The 20782-nt window shown below is 42.3% G+C and overlaps 1 protein-coding gene across 4 annotated transcripts in view; it reads right to left on the bottom strand.

Annotated features, from left to right (window-relative positions):
• GRID1 (glutamate ionotropic receptor delta type subunit 1) overlaps positions 1-20782 on the bottom strand; it is an 817493-nt gene that overhangs the window by 478549 nt on the left and 318162 nt on the right. For all 4 annotated transcript variants that reach the window (XM_054034733.1, XM_054034734.1, XM_054034735.1 and 1 more), the window contains exon 3: positions 12024-12308. In XM_054034733.1, the coding sequence (XP_053890708.1) occupies positions 12024-12308 (285 nt within the window). The remainder of the gene's footprint in view (positions 1-12023; positions 12309-20782) is intronic.

The raw sequence follows: 20782 nt of genomic DNA, 5'->3' as shown, positions 1-20782 counted from the left end.
CTAAAGACCCATAGATCAGGAGTTCCGTTCCGTGAGAGGAGAAACTAAAATGGCCAAATGAAAGTATTGTTAATCACCTCGGTGAAAATCTCTCAATGTGCCTATGGATGATGCATCTCTTTCTCCCTCACAACCCAGCTAAACAGAATGCCAAGCTACCAAGCAAAGGTGCCAGCCGGGGGGGATGTGTGGATTGATATAAGGCCACTGATGGTGAGTATGGCCAGCAATAAGGGTCCCACGTGGGCCCTGCTGCCCTGGGTCCTGTACTATGGGCCCCAAAGATAGGGGTACTACCCAAGCGGGCCCGGCGTGTAGTGCATCAGAAAAGGTGAGTGCACCCGGAAGTCACAATACGCTGGGAGAATGGGGAAAAGGGTGGCTCTTCTGCTAAGAAGCCCTCTGAGTCTGAATAAGCTTCTGGAAATGGCAGAGCTGTCAGTGTGGGCAGTACCACAACCAGTGGAGACAGGTCACAGCTCAGAAGGAGCAACTCTTCCTCCGGTCTGGGCGTCTGCAGGGGTGAGTATAGCAGTTTGAGGTGGGATCAGTGGAACCATCGGCCCGCTGTCCAGGGCAGATTCCATTGTCCACTGAACTGAGGAGGAGTATGTGGAGCAGAGCCTGGAGAATCCTGCCATGGATGAGGATCGTGCACTGGCAGGCTATCGTAACCCTCAGTCATTGCGGGAGCTGGCAGTGCCGGCAAGTCTTGCTTCCACTTCACCTTGCCCCTGTCTATGTGGGTGGCCCTGTGGGGTCATCACACGACATCTCACCTGACTGAACCTGTCTATAACTGTCTTTCTCATAGCAGTTATGAGCACCAAGAGAGGATTCTGATGCCGACCATGCGGTAAGAGGGAACTGAGGGTGCGTTGCCCCACACTGTCGCCACATGCTTCATGTGAGGCTATAGGAAATGTAAGATGACCGCATGAGTCAATGGACGCTGCAGCTGAAAAACTTCTGGCTCTGGCGCATGTGCACCCACATTTGGAATACATACAAGGATCATCACTTGAAGAACGCCTCCTCCTCCCCATCCCAGAGTTAAGAGGATAAGAAGTGAGATTTCATTTCAAAGATTGTATTTCCCCTTTTGTTTCTTTTGTACAAACAATTGTAGGTTATCTTGCTTAAGTCTACGCTCTCTAGTGAGACCTCAACCATCATATTTTAGATGTTTAACTCCTTTCTAAGTCCAAGCAAATTGGCCTAAGAAAGTGGTTTTCAACCTGTGGGTCCACAGCTTGTCTCTAAGATTTCCAAAGGGGTCTACACTCCATTCAAAATTTTTTAGGGCTCCGCAAATGAAAAAAGGCTGTTCTTCTCTCTCTCCCCTTTCCATTGCCTTCCTGTACCTCTTCTTATCAGTCCCCTGTTGATGGGGTAATTGGCTCAGCCAGCCAGGCTGACTGACTACCCCCATCAGTTTTCTCCAGGAGAACTAATTAATATCTGAGTGATCAGAGTACAGGCTCACCTGTTTGCACCCTGCACTCTGTCACAGGTGTATTTACAGGAGTGTCAGATGTAGGAGACGGGACATAACTGTCCCACCCTGGTTGGCACTGGTGAGGCCTCAGCTGGAGTATTGTCTCTAGTTCTGGGTGCCACACTTAAGGAAAGATGTGGACCAGTTGGAGATAGTCCAGCGGAAAGCAACAAAAATTATGAAAGTTTTAGGAAACCTTACCTACGAGGAAAGGTTAAAAAAAATCTAGATATGATTAGCCTTAAGAAAAGAAGTTTGGGACGAGGGTGAACCTAATAATAGTCTTCGGATATGTTAAGGGCTGTTAGAGGATGGTGATCAATTGTTCTCCCTGTCTGTAAGGCTAGTTAAGCACTGGAATAGGCTTCCGACACAAGTTGTGGCATCCCTGTCATTGGAGGTTGTTAAGAACAGGTTGGACAAACACCTGTCAGTGATAGTCTAGGTTTACTTGGTCCTGGCTCAGCACAGGGGATTGGGCTAGATGACTTTTCAAGTACTCTTTAAGCCCTATGTTTCTATGCTGCTGCTTCTGGCAGTGTCCAGTAGTTAATGCTTTAGTGAAAGAAGTAACCTCCACCAACTTCTCACCTGGCCAGGTACGCAATGCCACACATGGAAGGATAATTCCTTCTGATTTCTAATATCTGTTCATAATTAAATGAATATTTATATTACTTAAGAATGTACTACTAAAAATTAATTTACAAGTAATAGTATGAAATGACATTTTATTTAATTACATTCAGTGTTATGTATTGTAATGCATTACTAAATAAAAAAATACCAACAAATGACAAAAATCCACTCTTAATTTACGTAATCCAGTTACATTAAGTGCTGTTACAATCAGAAGAGTGATTTAGAGAATAAATGTGGGAACACAAAATACCATTTCTTCAATGGCTTCCATATCAAATTTGCTCAATTTAGAAGAAGTCAAAAGGTTAATTTTTTTCTCTGTCAGTATTACAAACTCAGCATGGGATCTGAAGGGGAGAAAAAAAACAAGCTCTGTTCTATCTGCTCCTGACATCTTCAGCAGTAATAACAGGGATTTGTAGACACAACTGGCTAACAACTTAATTGATAATTAGAGCTGTGTGGTATTTTTTGGCCTTTTTGAGGGGCAGGGGATAAAAATACTGATTTGTTTTGACAAGCATTTTGCTGGATTGTTTCAATCAAAAAAAGGTAAATTCAGAAAATAAATGGAAAAGTTGATTTTTCAGTGCAAAATGACTCATGAAATTCCCTTCAATTCCATTTTAGAAACATTAAAATGCTGGAAAATCGAACTGAAATATTTAGTTTTGAGACAAAATGTTTATTTTCACCCATATAATGATTTTCCCCACCTTTTCAGTTCAAAGATTTCACAAATTTTGTTTTGGGTTGACCTGAAAGGATTTTCCCTCCATATTTTTCAGAACTGCCAGCAAACCAAATAAAAGGCATTTATTCACACAGTTCTGCTAACGATGGAGGAAGCAGAATAAAAACCAGCTCATTCTTAACTCTGATCGGTATATATATCAGCCAGGAGTCGAAGACAGAAGGGGAACAGGTATGTTTAAGGTGCCATTTTTTAATCTGTAACTAAATGTTCCTCCCCTACACTCCCTGGAACAGAGGAGAGTCTATGCTGCATATCTCAGCTAGGGAGGCATGAAAGGCAGAGCAGCACTTACACGGAGTTTCCATGGGATTCTGGCTCCACAGCTACGGAATAAGGCTGGGTTCTGCTAGATTTTCATTTCCCTGCACCTGGGGGGGGAACTAACACAACTGTAAGATTCAGAGTCTGCAATGGTTTCTTCTAACTCTACTTACATAGTGGGACAGCGGCAGTCCTTAAAGCCAATGGCAGCAGGCTCTGACCTACAATGGATCCCCTAGAGCTGGAACTAAGGGTTGAAAATTACATTCCTCTTTCATGGGGGAGGTAAATCTGACCCACCCCAAAAGAATCCCAAAGGCACTTAGTAAATGGAAAGTCAATTAGTTTCCAATCCCTTATGGAGGAATAATTTTCATAGAGGGAAGTTGGCACATAGCTGCTAGGGTTGGCTGAATTTTTCTTATGACAAAAAAGTTAATATTTGTCCAATTTTTTTTCGAAAACAAAAAAGGGTTTTTTTTTATTTTCCAAAAATTTCTCCCATTTTTTCAGAAAACTCCCTCTGCCTCCTTCCAAAACATACCCACACACACAATTTTTGGTTCATGAAAGTTTTAGAAAAATGTATGTGTGCACATACACATTTCTTTTGAAAATGTTCATAGAAAATAATTGCCATTTTCCAGTCTGCTGTATTAGTCACTTTTTTGGCACACAGAATTAAGAGCCAAGTACTGCAGCACCCTTTTGCATGAGTAGTGCCGGCACAGTGGCAATTTCGAGCCCTAAATGAGTAATTGTTTTGCTTGAATGTGTTTGTGTATGGAAATGTAGAGATCTTAAGATGAAACCACAGCACAAGAGAGAAATGTTTTCCAATCATAAGACTAACCTAAAAACACGACTATTACTCATCATCTCTTGGGAAACAGAATGACTTTATATTCCTCACAGCCAAGCAGATTCTTATCAGTTATATTCAGTATATATTAAAGGTGCTGTTTGGTCAATCAGTGGTGTACTGGCAGTGCAGCATGTAGACCCAACCCTGCACTCTATATTTAGGAAAACACTCCACTGGCTGCCACTTTCCCACCCAGTGACAATACTTTTCTATGGCAGTTATAGCACTGTTTATCTGCTCTTGCTAACAGCAGCACTCACATTGATTAGTGCCAAATCTCCCCTTATTGCATGAATCCCCACAGCTCGAACCCCTTGAGGTCATCTCACAGTTTGGTTAGGTTCTCCTCTGTGCTCGCTACCCCGCCAACTTTGGTATCAGACAATTTGATCATTGATGAATCTACACCAGTAAAACCCAAGAAACAAAAAGCAAACAAAATACACTTGCTAGAAAATTTCTTGCTGGCATACAAAGCAGCCCAGAATACAATCCGAACACACTGACCTATGAAACTGGAGCGTTCCAACATGCCACAATTGCCTTTTATTCCTACTGCAAATTTTTCCATTAAGATGGCAACAACTCCACAGACCACAGTAGTAGAACCACTAACATGCTTAATGCAGACACCATTTTTTCATAAATTAAAGCCAATTATGGTCATTAATCTTGGTCTTCTAAAAATCATCCTAAAAATGTGTCCGCTTAATATGACCATGGTTTCTTGGGTAAATGCATCTGGTTATAAATACATTATTGCCAATTAATACTTTATAATTCTACAGCGCCTTTCCCCTGAGGGCATCAAACTGAATTTCAAATACTAGTTAAGTCTCAACCTCCCGGTGAGGAAGAATTTTGTTTTTTTTAAAACCCATTTTACAGACAGGTAAACTAAAGCATACAGAGATTGAATGGCCTTCCTGAGAGAACTGAGCAGGTAAGTGGCAGAGCTAGGATAGAATTTACACTGTCTCACTTCCATGCCTATGCTCAGACTGCTCAGCCACACTCAAGTCCGGCTTCAGGCACCAGCACGTGCTTGGGACGGCACCTTGTAAGGGGTGGCCAATCTTGGGGTGGCGCTCAGGTTTTTTTTTTTTTTTTTTGCTTGTTTGTTTTGTTTCGGCAGGGCGGCCCTCGGGGGTATTTTTTGTTTGTTTTGTTTCGGCAGGGCGGTGCTCAGAGGTTTTTTTTGGTTGTTTTTGGTTCAGCGTCGCAGTGCTCGGGGGCTTGTTTTGGTTTGGCGGAGTGGCACTGGTTTTTTTTGTTTGTTTCTTTGTTTTTGGTTTGACGGGGCGGCGCTGGTTTTTTTTTGTTTGTTTCTTTGTTTTTGGTTCGGCGGGGCGGCGCTCGGGGGGGTTGTTTTTGGTTTCGTGGGGTTGCGCTGGTTTTTTTTGTTTCTTTGTTTTTGGTTCGGCGGGGCGGCGCTCGGGGGGGTTGTTTTTGGTTTCGTGGGGTTGCGCTGGTTTTTTTTGTTTCTTTGTTTTTGGTTCGGCGGGGCGGCGCTCGGGGGGGTTGTTTTTGGTTTCGTGGGGTTGCGCTGGTTTTTTTTGTTTCTTTGTTTTTGGTTCGGCGGGGCGGCGCTCGGGCGGATTGTTTTTGGTTTGGCGGGGTGGCGCTAGTTTTTTTTTGTTTGTTTCTTTGTTTTTGGTTCGGCGAGGCAGCGCTCGGGGGGGTTGGTTTTGGTTCGGCGGAGCAGCACTGGGGGAGGGTTGTTACGGCGGAGCAGGTTTTGGGGGGCTTTTTTTGCTTGGGGCGGCAAAAAAGTTAGAGCCGGCCCTGGCCACACTTCAGAAGTGAAGAGACTTAGTTTAGTTTTCTTATTAAGCTATCGTAAACACAGTGCACCAATTTCCATACCTAGCTCTGCAGGCACAACTCCCACTGGTATCAATGAGGAGTAGCATGTGCACATTCAAGAGTACATTCTACTCTGTTTGCTCCTCTTTTTTTCTTTTATGCACACGTGGCTGCAGGAAATGCAGCTTTCTAGTTCTCAGTGCCTCTCCTAAAATGACACACTTCTTATGCATGAGAAAAGTACTGTTAAAAGTGAGGGTTAGCAGAGTCATAAAATACATTATCTATGGAGAAAACATAAATCCCCCATGTTCCTTCCACAAATGTACAAAAGCTATATGGAGACATGCCAATTGATCTTTCCTTCATCAGTATGACCCAGTAGGAGAATATTGTATCATTGAGAAAAGGTTTTATGTCTCAACCTTCAAGATGGAGGTCTTTGAAAGGTCCCTTCACTACATTAAAAAAGGCTATTACTCATTTCTTCCCCACAAAAATGGCAAAATTTAAAAGTTCCAGTTTCAACACAGCCTAAATATCACAGATTGAACCAGGCTTTTGCCTTTTTTATTTAGCAATTTTTCTCTCTAGTTGCTAGGTTCACTCCTATCTTTCCATTTCATGTCAAGTTTAAAAATATGATTTTAGGGCATTCTACCAGAAAGGAACATCTTGCACTCTGCAAAGTTTGTGCATAGAAGTTTCTCTCTCTAAAGTTTGTGCCAAAAATGTCAAACAAGCCATGTTTCATCCTAGCCACAGCTCTGTAAGAGAGTCCTGTTGAGGTAAGGGCAAACATTTGACTTCCCTGGTGTACATATTTGCCATGTCAATTTTACATTAGACTATTTTTGTTTAAGATCAATGCAAAGAGTGAGTGATGGGGAAGACAATCAATATGTAAACAGACTTCAGCTTTAAGTTCTCCATGAGGTTATAAACACAGGTTTTGTTTTCTTAATTATGCAGATTCCTTGACAACATTATTTTGTCTTTAGAAAATCTGACTGTTTCTAGAAGGATGACATGCAGAGTCTAGTTGGTTTTACAGATGGATAAGTGAAAATGTTAATTCAGGGAAAAGTTATGATTTCCAACAGCTGCATAGATGAGGACTGTTTACTGGAATCAATCACAAATGCCTAGTGCTTGTAAACCCTCCTTGATCATAAGGACATGTTCTCCAAGTGACCTGCATCCTCACGGTCAGTCCCTGACTCAGAAGTCAAATTAGGAATGCTGAGCTGGGAAGTCAGTCAGCTGGAAGTGCAAAAGCACAGGTCTGGTGAGAAACTAAGCAGATGGCAGAGGAGCCAATATTAGGTGTGTGGTAGTCAGTCTTTAGTTTCTTCATGTAATTTCCTGCCAACTAAGTTAGCAACTACATGTCCACAGACTCTCTCCCACCTCCCTTTCCCAGCAAATACCTACTGGTATCTTTAAAAAAAAAAAAAACTCCTGTACCAGATTTTCTGGTGTGCTCGGTTTCATTTTTTTCTGCAGAGAGAAGGCAATGGAAACCTGTCATAACTCCCCAGCTGAGTATGCCTCCATCATAAAGGAGTGTCAAGCAGGCCTGGAACTGGCTCTTCCTTTCCCTCCACCCCCTGTGCAGGGAGCATGACAGGGCCAACCAGGAGTGTACAGAAGAGATAGAAAGCAAAGCCCAATTGTCAGCTAACATATGGGAACCAAAGCCAGCTGGTGCAGTTTATAGCAGCTCATGGGATGCTGTTCACTGCACTAAAGATGCCGCAGAGATGTGGCTCCCTATACTTGTGGAGGTCAGGGCCAGTGCAACCTATTAGGCGACCTAGGCGGTCACCTAGGGCACTAGCATTTGGGGGACGGCATTTTCTTCGGCAGCGACCACATCAGCCGGATCTTCAGCCGCCCTGGTCATCGTCAGCATTTAGGCGGAAGGAGCTGGAGCTGGGGTAGGGGGGCATTGGGAGGGCCACCTGCAGCAAGTAAGGGGGGGCGGCACGCAGGGGAACTCCCTGCCCCAGCTCACCTCTGCTCCGCCTCCTCCCCTGAGCACGCCGCCCCACTCTGCTGCTCTCCCTCCCAGGTTTGTGGCGCCAAACAGCTGATTGGCGCCGCAAGCCTGGGAGGCGGGAGAAGTGGAGCAGCGACGGCGTGCTCGGGGAGGAGTCAGAGCAGAGGTGAATTGGGATAGGGAGCTACCGCACAGCTCCCCGGGCGGGGAGTGGGGGCTGCCACGGGGGAGGCGCCTCAGGGTGGGGGGGTGGGGAGCTGCCACGGGGGAAGTGCTTCAGGGCAGAGAGGGGGTGGGGAGCTGCCGCAGGGCTCAGGGAGGGGGCGGAGCAGAGGTGAGCTGGGTTGGGGAGCTGCCACACGGCTCCCTGGGCCAAAGGGGGGGGGGAGCTGCTGCGGGGGAAGGGGGCGCGTCAGGGCGCGGGGGGGAGCTGCCACAGGGCTTGAGGAGGGGGAACGGCACAAGGTGGAAGTTTCCCCTCGGGCACGAAACATCCTTGCACCGGCCCTGGTGGAGGTGGTTCACTGAGATACATTGCAGTGAATCATAGTAACACAAAACTGTTTCCGCTGAACATAGAGATGGCGAAAATAGAATTATCGAGTGCAGAGAAACCTATTCCCCAAGAAAGTTTACCACTACAACTAGTATCAAGTTGATGCATTATAAAGAGAAACACAAAAATCCAAATTAAATGATGACCCTCTTTCCTGTAAAAAGCAACAGAGGGTCCTGTGGCACCTTTAAGACTAACAGAAGTATTGGGAGCATAAGCTTTCATAGGTAAGAACCTCACTTCTTCAGATGACCCTCTTTCCTGATTTCACACAGGTGGAGGGGAATAAAGCAAAACAAGATAGGAAAGGTGAATGGATTTACTCTCAACTATTACCGTATATACTCGATCATAAGCCAGTTCATTTATAAGGTGCCCCTCCCGCCCCCAAAATGGATAAGTAAAAATGGAAAATTTTAATGACCTGTTCATAAACCAACCCTATAATTCAGGGGTCAGCAAACTTTGGCTCCTGGGCCATGAGGATAAGCCGCTGGTGGGCCGAGATGGTTTGTTTACCTCAAGTGTCTGCAGGCATGGAGGTAAACCCAAGTAAACAAAGTGTCCCGGCGTGCCAGCTGCTTACCCTGATGGGCCGGGATAGCAACTGGTGAGGAAATTTTTTGGGGGGAAGAGCTGGGGGTCAGGGAAGTAATACCTGTGACCACCCCCCACATAAGCCCACCCCTAGCCTGGGACCCCCACACTCTCCCCATTCCATCCCTTCCCACCTTATCTGGGGAGGATGTCTCTGGCCTGGCTGGAGCTGCTCCGGCCGACTGGGCAGCGCGGCCACAGCCTGCTCCGGAGGGCCAGACCGGGCAGCGTGGCCGCAGCATGTTCCAGCAGGCTGGGCCGGGCGGCATGGCCGCAGTGTGCTACAGCACCCAGACAGCACGGGCACAGCTGCTTCAGAGGCTGGGGAGAGAGCAGCGTGGCCAGAAGTGGGGAGACTCTGGCCCTGCCTCTTCCCTTCTGGCTGTGCTGCCTCTCCTTGCTCCCTCTGTTGGGGGGAGGGGTTGTGTCCCACCTCTCCCTCTCCATACCCATTCATAAGCCGACCCACTTCTCTGGTGCTTCCCTTTTTTACTAAAAAAAAAAAAAAAAAAATTCGGCTTATGAACTTCCAATTTCTTCACATTGGCTGATGTTACTGGTTAATATAATATTAATTTAATTTAATGTCATGTATTCGCTAATGCTAAGTTTAAACTTACAAAATCATCATGGAAGTCTCTAAAAGTATGTTATTTACTCCAGAATCATATGAATATTAGTCTCAAGAAAGCACAGTATTGAGTTTGGGGAAAAACAACTCCACACATTTGCTCATTTTTCTCAAGTCATGCAGTCATGCCTAGAATATCCCCCCCCCCCGAAGATGGCAATGACTGACCCAGATGCTCCCGTCTCTCTGCATGTTTGGAAGCGAACAAACACCTGTGCAAATGGACAATGAGGACAAAGTGGAGGGGAGAAGCAGGGTTCCCCTGAACCCACATTAGTCCTTCTGCATGGAGTACTGGGTATCAGAGACTCCAGGCATAAAGGAGTAATGAGCACCCATAGGAAGGGACAGAGGGGAATTATTTATTATGAAACATGCTCCCCTTGGAAAGAGGCTTGAACTCTGTGGCAATTGTTATCCAACAGCAGTGCTTCTCCAACGAATACTACCTCCCCAACTGAGCGCCAGATAATAATCTTAATCATATCGAATAGTATCTTACACCATGTACCTTACTTCTAGAACAAGGTACTATTCAATGTCAGTAAGGGTACCACAGTTAGGCACTGAGATATTAATTCCTTACAGAGAGAGCCAATGGAACATAACCATAGTACTGAAATCAGTGGTAGTGTAGCTCAATAACCAGTCTTGCTACCAGGAGAAGGGGTTGCTGGTGCAATGTGTGCAGGATTAGCTGTGGTGTGGTTGGGGCCAGGGATCCTGAAGATTTTGGACTGTCCTCCCTGCAGATTCCTGAACTGAGCAGCCCTATCCCTTGCAAATTTGCTGGGTTAAAATTAGGGCAACAAGGGAGATTAACCATAAAGTGATATTTGCAAGATATTTTGAGGGTATGGAAATAAACACTAAAGTAATCTTACCTCTGCAAGCCAAATATTTTGCTGCATAGTAATTCTGAGAACAGAAACCATTCACCTAGTACACTGTATTTCAGCCCTTTCAAGAGAGATATAGCCAAATATGACCAAGGAATCAAAGGCAGTTTTGTCAAGTAAGGCCTGCAGGATTGGGCCTTTGGTTTTTTACCCTACAGATCATCTAAGTTCAGAAGTATAACGTAAATCTGTATATTGAATCCACCCCTAAGACATTTCTACAGAACTGATATTGCTTTGGAGCTCTAGATTGAATTTCTGAACAAAATCAGCAGCAACGGCCACATTCTGTTCCTTCAGAAATGGGTGAACCTTCCTCACAAATGGTTTCTGGGGGCAGTTCCCCAGATTTGCAAAACTAGCCGGAGCTCAGAAACCCTTTTAAAACATAAATCTAAATTTAAAACCATTTTTATTTTTACCAAGAGTGATTCCTTTTAAATTAAATAAAAAGCTGTGTTTTCCCCAGCTAGCTAAAAAGAAGCTTGTGCTGTGTAGTGGGACTAGAACAAGAAAGCTCTGCTGGTGTAAGTGGACACACTATACAGTCTATACCATATACTTCTAATACAGTTTACCACTACAAAATTTCTCTTTCCTGCTCATTATTTCCCATCCCTCCTCCCCACTCCCGCCACCCTCTCTCCATATTAAGGCACAAAACCAAAAATGTGCAAGTCAAACTTCAAACAAAAATGCTTGCAGGGGGTTGAAATCAGGCATAACAAGTCTGCTGTTCTCTATTCAAGAGACCAGATCCCAAGCTGATAGCAGTGAATACAGTATCAGTTTAAAAAAATGGAGCCATAGTTTCATCACTGGAATGCAAAAATAATAAACTTAGATTTTTATCTTTGCAATGTGAGAGTTCAGCAACACGTAGATTAATTTATTTTGACTTTGGAATACCTAATTCGCTCAAGCTAAGATTTCTGTTTCCCAAGTTTCAGCCCAGAGTAAAATTTTGCTGACAGATATATAACTCATATCAGACACGGGGGAAATGCTAACTCTAACCTTTACTGTAAATGTCATGAAATGTACCACTGTGATACATGCTCCAAACAGAATTGTGGGGGGAACCATATAGAGAAGTTAGTAATAGAAATTTTGAAAATTAATTTTTAAAGAGAACTGTGCTCAGGTTTGACAGGAAGCGTATTACAAAGGATTGATGTAGAGTTCTTCTTGTACTCCATTGTATACCCATATGAACACTGCCAATCAATGTCAACAGCTTATTAATATTTTACTGAAAACCTGTAAGATGATTCAAACTTCAGCTGTCTTGATAGGGTGTTACTAAGCGACTTTGCTGCCTGTCTGAGAATTAGTTTTCACAGCATTCTTTCACTCAAAACTACAGATCTATGTCCATTCAAAACATTTTCCTCATAACCTGCAACAAGCCCAAACAACTGTTTCCCAAAACTGTATGTCTGCACCGCCTTTTCTAGCTAAACACAAGAGAGATGCCGTGGTGTGTCTGAAATGATGCATTGCACTCACCATAATCACTGTCATAAAATACTATGAATTTTTGCCATCGAAGTTCGGTGACGAGTTTCAGCATAACGTCATTGAGGCGGACAGGCGGTCTGGCTGCTAATGTGTATTCTTCCTCCTCAAGACTAGGATTTAGGTGGCAAGCAGTGCGCGGGGAGCCTCCTGAGTTGCGCTGTACAAAGAGATGTGGGATGTGCATGGCATCCGTCAGGGACTGCAGGGCATTGGCTGAGGCACAACCAGTGGATGTCACTAAGGCTAAGATTCCCAGGGTCATCAGGTCACAGGCTGAGGAAAACAAAGGAGAAAACAGGTTTAGAGCAAGTTCAAAATTTCTTTGGTCTAGCTAGGCACTACAGACAACGAGGTAGATACAATTTCTGCCCCGAAGAGCTGGACATGCTGTGGTTAGTTATACTACAGTTATGCCACATTGCTCCAACTGAGAGCAAGACCCCATTGAGCTAGGCACTGTACATACACAGTCAGAGGCAGTTCCTGCACCAAAGAGCTTACAATCTAGGGTGACCAGACATCCGGATATTACCAGGACAGTCCAGATATTAGGGGTTTTGTCTTATATACGCAACTATACCACCACCCCGATGGTATAAAAGTGTCCCGATTTTTCATACTTGCTATCTGGTCACCCTCTTACAATCTAAGTTGGGAAAACAGACCAAGGGGAAGTGGGGGGAGACAATGTCTCCATTTTTCAGATGGGAAATGGAGGCAAAGATTAAACAACTTGCCTCAGGTCATACAGGAAGTCTGTGACTGAGACAGGAAGTGAACTCAGATCTGCTGAGTCCCAATCTAGTGTCTCAGCCACAAAACCATCCTTCATCTGATGTGTATTGCAGAGATCAAAATGTTGGGGCCCTAAAGAGAGATTTCAGTCTCAAGCATTTGGTTTATACAAAGTTCTGAAGGATTTTTAAATTTACACAAAAAAGTGCATCTTTTTAACCAAGAAGACTCTCAAAGTATGTTTTAGAATGAAGGGAAAAGCATGAATGACTAAGCATTTATTAACACTGTAAAGTTGTCTTTAAAAAATCTGGAAGAGTAGCTGCAATTTAAAAGCAAATTTGAAACCATCTGCTACTGAAAACGGAGTGTCACACAAATTCTAACTACATACGGTGTTGGCTGTAAAACCTAGCCCTTGGATCTACAATTTAGCAAACTATTATTTTGTTTAAAAGTGCAACTAACACATCTGTTATATTTTTCTATACACAAAGAACAACCATGTACTTTCAGTCTAAGTTACTTTTATTTTAGATTATGGGAAAGAACAAGAAAGGATCACAGTAAAGTTTCCATGACAGAGCAGTGTCGCTGTAGCCTACCAGTCTGTGTGTTATGCAATCCCACCCTCACCCCATGCCCAGTTTACAGAAGAATCTGTTATACCTCCCACCTACCCCCCAGGCTAAAGCACATAAAGAGCCATGCTTTCAGCTCTAAAGGTCCCTAGTACAATCCGTAGCACCAGTCCCAGGTAATTATATAGCCCCCATTACTGTAGCATCTGAGCATCACACACTCTTTAATGCATTTATCCTCACAACAGTCCTTTGAGGTAAGGAAGTACCATTCTTTCCATTTGACAGCTGGGGAACTGAGGCATGGAGTCAGTGATTTGTCCCACAAGAAGCCTGTGGCAGAGCAAGGAACTGAGCCATATCTCATATCCTCGGTTAGTGCCCTAATCATTGCACCATCACCTTCCTCTATAAGATAGTACCGGTCACGTAAATGGGGAGTCATCCAGGATCTAAAGTACTGATGAGCTTCCTTTGTCCACAGGAAATATTCAACCTATTGGTCAATTCATGGCGCATCCACACTGAACCTGATCCACATAAGAAGTGTGGTAATTACAGCTATCAGCTCTTGAGTCCGAGTGTAGACTCGTGCTTTTAGCTCTGGAGGCCCTCATTCAATCCCCATTCTGCAGAAAGGAGGCCCCTAAGAATGGAGAGGTGCAGTACAAATACACCTGTACCCCGATATAACACGAATTCGGATATAACGTAGTAAGGCAGTGCTCCGGGGGGGCGGGGCTGCGCACTCTGGCAGATCAAAGCAAGTTCAATATAACGCGGTTTCACCTATAACGTGGTAAGATTTTTTGGCTCCCGAGGACAGCGTTATATCGGGGTAGAGGTGTAGTACAACACTCAAACAACTGCATACACTACAACTTCTAATCTGTAATATTCATTATTCAAGCAGGAGGAAAGTAGCCACAAAAATCAGATCTGGATTTTGAACAAGAAGTTCCAGAGTTTAAATCTAGAACAGAGTCCATTATAAAGACACTCTCCTCCTCTCCCTCATATCCTCCTATGCCTGTCCCTCTCCCAAAAAAGTTCTGTATTTTGAAGCCCACACATACTCAGTATGTTTCCAAAATTTTCTGCTCTGATCATACAACAAAAACAGGACTCTTGTGCTAGTTCTGTGTGACCACTTTGGTCTTGTATGGAATCAAAGTCCGAAGAGTTGGAAAAAGCGAAGGAAAAGAAATTAGGGATCCATTGAAAACACTCCAATATGCCAGATCCAGCCATTTGGCCTCCCTCAATTCTCAGAAGCAGAGGACCTGTACAGGTCACTGGTAATTACATACCATACATATTTTTGACACAACCAGTTAACTATTCCATAGAGGTCTTTTTTAAAAAGCACAGAACACACAGTGATTTCACTTTGACATCGGATGTACGTGGAATGCTCAGCAAGTAAACTAATCAAACAGTGAAAAGGTGAAGTGCTTTTAAAACCATTCCCTTGATGGTCCTTACAATAAATGTGTCATCTGCATTATCTAAATTTACTCTGTGTTAATTATAATTATATAAAATTGTTGGGTTTTTTTCCCTCTGGGAGCTGACCTGATTCAGCAGCAGAGAAGCATTGCATTGCCAAATAGGAGACCTAGGTTTGGTAACAGATTTGATTTCCCAGGCCAGTTGCCAGAGAAAGCGGAACATGTCATATAGGTAATTTAATTAGTCACAGTAGGGGACGGAATAGGGAAGAAAGAAGTGGAGACAGAGGAAAGAGAATAGCCCAGCTGAGATAAACTCCTGGAGGGATCACCAACCGGTGAGCTTTGGCGTCATCTAAGGTGAGAACAACATGCCTGGATCTACAATTCTACTTGTAAAAGTAGCCAGAAGAAAAGCAAAACCTTTTCCTAATAGTGTGCATTGTGGGACACATCATGGCTCAGAGATAGGTAATGAGTTATAGAAGCAATCAACTGTGGAAAATTTGACCTATGTCAGAAGCAACAGGAAATTCTTACCATTTCACTGTTGCTTGGTGATCTAAGTGAAATGAGAAGGCGTCCTCAGTATAGCTCAGACCCAAACTTTAAGGTCAGAATAGCTGCTAATAATGGGAAAATAATTTTCCCATTATTAGCAGTAGTTGGCATTAACTGCTAACCTCATACAGTAGTTGGCATTAACTGCTAACTGCTCCCTTGTTGGCAGCTAAGAGTACAGTGATTCAGTGGATTGTCGAAAAAGGGCCCTCTGATCTCTCAGGATACCCTGAACACATGGATAATGCAGTGTGTAGTTGGGGGATTTTGACCTGCTGCATGTTGACTGGCTAAGTAGAAGAATTCAGTATAGAAGGCTGTTAAACTAGTTGCTTTCACAAGTGCTAAAACATTTGTAATTTCATTATATTCCACATTTACAGTCTGAAATAGTATAATCAGAGCAATACAAAAATGGGGGAGAACTCTAAGCAATTTGATTTCACATTGTATTAGTCACGTCCATCTTACTACAAAGTTTGTGTAACACGAAACAAAGCAGTTGATTTTTTTAAATGGAAAGCCTCTACTGTATAAATTACAATACGGTAGAGTCCAAAGAGTTCAACCAACTTCACAACACTGACAATCCTGTTAGGATTTCGAATATTAAGAACAAATGCATCGCCATCCATCTGTATGCATCAGATAATAACTCTGAAGTTATAACACAGAATCCAGTTCGGTTTTACTTAATACCTCTGTCATTCATGAGGCATCCTTACAGTGGTTTAAAGCAAAGTAATGACCAAGAATAATAAGAAATCTGAAAGCAACTTTGGGGACATTTGTCAGGATCCCCCTCTCCCCTCTGCTTCCCAGCTGTTGCTGTGATATGAGAAGAGATTTGTTAATTTTCTATTCCATTTTTTTCTGATATTGGCAGGGAGTGCTATCAACTGGTAAGAGCATGATTGGGACTCATGGATCCTGGTTTGCACAGAGTTCAGTTGCTACATCATTATATGACCTTGAGTAAATCACAAACTCTCTGTACCTCACCCATATATAAAATACTAAAAATGCTTTGCACATGATTGGTGCTTTTCATTTGAAGATGTCAATGTGCTTTAAACAAAGGGTGATAGTTTGCTTATCTGTAAAATGGAAAACAAGAAGATGTAATTTTAAGGAAATTGCTCAAGATCACACAATGACTCACTAGTATTGGGGAGAAGAGAATCCAGGACTCCTGACCCTCATTCCTCTTCTCTAACCCTTAGACTCCAGTACCTCTCACTGCTTCATCTAAGACTGGTACAATAGCATCTGCCTACCTCACAGGGATATTGTGTTTCAGAGTAGTACTCCTGTTCTTTTTAGGGATATTGTGAGGTTTCATCAAGCAATGCCTTTAAAATCTTGAAATCCACAGCTGAAAAACAGAATATTTTGAATGACCTGCCCTCAGAGTTTCACTGATTAACAAACAGTAAGATGTATTAATTTAACTGTATTGCCTTTATCACTGATGGTCCATGTTTTACAGACCATCTCACATCCCACAAACCACTGGGCAGGACTCCCGCAGTTTATTAGGTGATGGCAACATGAACCCACTATTGCCATCACTTCTAAAGGACAATAATGTATACAATAGATCTAAGTGAAATCTTTTTTTCTAGATTCTTATTGGCCTACTTTTGCCTCTGATCACAGATCTGTCATCCTCCTACTTACTGTTAATGAGGCTTTCAGAACTATTGATCTCTCTGTAGTCTTCATATGCCTTGAGCAAGAAGCATCTCCTACACTCTCTTTTGAATTCTGCTTTCATAAGCTCTCCTTTTTATTTCTGAAGGAGGATTTTCATCTTTCTAACACCTTCTCCATTACTGAATACCTCAAGGCTCTATCATTGGCCATGTTCTCCATCCATCTTCTCTGTCTAGGACATTTCATTTCTGGCTTCTACCTTGGATGCCATCACTTTCTGTCACCTTTAACTCTTCTTGATCTGTCTATTTTGACTGTTTGGTCCTGGCTACAGTATACTACAACTTTTTACTACTTCATTGACCTACATCTCCAACTCCACAATCACACTCCTTCAGACTATATGTTAGCTTGAAAGTCCTGATATTTTGCAGTCATTATATTACACATACATTTTCCTATCACATTTCCCTGTCAGTGGATCTGCTGAGGCTTATGATTATTTATGGAATAATGTAAGAATTATTCTTTATCTTGTCCCTAACATCTATTTACTATTCATTTCATCACTACTGCTATTCCTTTCTGGATTGCCATTTTATTTCTAAAGACAAGTACAAGCTGTAAAGTTTGAATTTGGAACTAATTTCCCCCGAAGCTCAGGGATGTTTGGATTCTGGAGTTTGGCTCAGGCCCATCTCTAACTAAACCCTTAACTCTCTAAACTTCAGGGAGTTTATGTACTGAAGGCAGACTAATATCTTGCTCCAGAAAACAGAGGCATATCACAAACTTCCAGTCTCCCGTCTACTGGTTTCCAATTCATTTCAGAATATGATTGAAAAATTGCTCTTGTGCTGCCATAATTTTCAATAAACTAGCTCCCACTACATTGCCAGCCTAAACAATATATCCAAGTACTATAATTCACTCTGCCTCTCCAATCTTGACCTCCTCTCTACTCCTCTGCTCTGTTCTTAAGTAGTTGGATCTCACTTCTATTTATGTTGCCAAATCTATCTTGGATTCTTTCCCCGATTCCTTCTGGGATACCGAATCACCTTCCCCTTTTTAAGGTTAAACCTTTCCTTTTCACTTGAATTTGTGAATATCTTTCCCTTTACTGCTATCTGCAATATGGCTTATGAGAGAGACGCTATACAAATCAATTGCATTTTATAATATTTGTCTATTTGAATGTTGAGAACTCACTGCCACGTTGCTAAGAAAGTTATTTCAAATCTGGCAAATGTGCAAACATCCACCACACTTCATATACCCAATACTTCTAGCGCAACACTCTGCAAAGAAATGATTAACAAAGTGGCATTTAAAGTGTTTGGAATTAGGCTTCAAATCTAGCAGCCCATTGAGATCAGCCTGTGGCAGGGTGGGGCGGGAGGGAGTTCACACTTGCTTTGGTGCTATTGTTTCAGTTACTCAGGCTAAAGACTTATGCTTCATGAAGGTTATCTTCATAAACCAGAAGGACTAAGAAATTTGGCGTTTATTAAATGAAAAAACAGATTCCAAAGCATACAGCAATATCTATGTGTGTGTTGGGGGTGGGATGGGAGGACTGAAATCTATGTAGACTGAATCCCTTAAATTCATTGAATTATCCATGCCTGCAGATTTACACAGTCAAAGGTCAATAGCTAGCTAATAACCTACTAACTTACCTAATAACCATGGCAAATGCAACAGGGCTGACTTATATGTTCAACAGCATCTTACAAAAACACTTGGATATTTTAATCTGGTTTTACTAAGAAAGAGAATGAATACAGAGGAAAATGGAGCTATTTAATTCACTTTTTGAAAAGTGACAGGAACTTTATTTTCATCAGGAGAAAACACTTGAAATTGGAATGTGCATATACTTGACTTATTCTGTGTAAATCAAAGGCTGTCACTGAAGTCAATGGAATTATACTGTTGTTAAATGGATATAAGGGAGTTTGGAATTGCGCCTATTGGTCAGCGAAAGGCATCTCTGACCATCAGCAGCCAGCCATAATGTATCAAAGCATCAAGCACTGCAAGTCTTCGGTGAGGACTTGAATATGCAAACTTCTGAAGCAAATGTGTAATTTACACTGTATTCATATTACCAACTGAGCTAGACAGAGCTAATTGCAACCAGCACTAATATTTACACTTTTTCAAAACATGAAAGGCATGCTTATAAACTTAAATACTTATAAAAGAAATTCAAACTTGAAAATCAGCTGTTCTGCTACTAATGTATCATCAGCTATTCAAAACTGGAACTGTGTAAACAGATAGCTTGGGTTCATTAGCAATTCTCGAAAAAAAAGATTCAGATCACCCAAAATTAATTTTTAAAAAAATGTTTGGCAAACCAAAAAGTTGAAATGAATTTCAAGTCAAACAAGATATTGTCTGATCCAAAACAAAATGCTTTCTTTTGATTTTGAGCTCCCTTTATGTTGTAATGTCCTTTAATTAAAATAAAGTCTTTTCAAGTTGGAATATCTGAATGTTTCATTTTGAAAATGTCAAAACAAACATGCTGAGTTTTTTTAATTCTTAAGTTTTGTTTTTCAGCTGAAACAGTTAGGTGAAATTGACATGAATTCAAAAGAAATGTTTGTCATCAAATCCATTTTTCACTAAAAAAGGGTTCACTGGAAAAGTTTTGCCCAACTCTATTCAAAACCACATCTGATTAGACTGAGAATATGAACATGTTTGTATGATGGAAAGTTTTCTTTGGGGGAGTAATTAAGAGCAGTGAAGAGCTAAATGATCAGTCCGCATCATGTTGATTGTATATATGACATTGTTTGATTTACACTGAATCTAGTCAAGTATATGCACAAATTATCAGTACTCTGTATGTTCAATCAATGCTTAATATCTTCCAAGAGACATCCTTAGAGATATTCATATTTCTTTTAGACAATGATGTCAATGTTTAAAAAAATGCTTGCAAGACTGCTTGATTCTAATGTTAGAAAGGGATAAATATTGAGGGGTAATGTAACATGAAAAAAATAGTATGCCACCAAGCAACAGATCAAAACAAAGTATGATGGTGTAATTCTTTGCGTAGCGATAAACTGAAGGAAACAAACTGAAACAGTAGGTATCTACTGTAGACCACTAGCTCTAAAGGAGAGCAAAAATTAAACATTCTTTCACTACTACTTAGTGTGTAAGAGTGGTATCACAGGACACCATACTCAGGGAATTTAAAACCACACCGACACCTTTTGAATAAGAAATACAGCCTCATACAAAGAGTCAAGGAATTTCCTAAATTACAGTATCCGTTAGACAACATTATGATGCATAAAGTAGGGAATCTACCCAGAGGAGAAGACACCCTCTCTGTGTCTTACCAAAAGAGGAACACTTTGTATGAGAGAAGGCAAATTACTTGAATTTGCCTTAATAAGAGATGGGTTCCCAGAAAACAGCAACATAAGGCAAATGGACTTTAGATCAACTGAATTTGAGAAATTAAGACAGCTCGTCGATAAGGTGTAATAGGTGGCACTATTAAAATCTAAAACTGAAAAGTGGGTAGGGCATCTCCAAGAGGGTTCGCTCACACTAGGGCACCTCCTCATGGCTGTTTCTGGGGAATCAGCTCACATCTGGTCAAACATCCCATTTTAGGGTATCAAAGTCCCTCCAGCCCAGGTGGCTGGTAAGTGTCTCCAACAACCCTATGCTGCTTCCCATTGACTTGTAGGGGAACCTAGGCCCACCTGCTACTCTGGGTTCCAGCCCA

This window comes from Malaclemys terrapin, chromosome 7 (genome assembly GCF_027887155.1).
Source record: "Malaclemys terrapin pileata isolate rMalTer1 chromosome 7, rMalTer1.hap1, whole genome shotgun sequence".
In the NCBI taxonomy this organism is placed as follows: Eukaryota; Metazoa; Chordata; order Testudines; family Emydidae; genus Malaclemys; species Malaclemys terrapin.
Note: the sequence above shows the minus strand (reverse complement) of the source record. Positions and strands in the feature narration are given on the sequence as shown.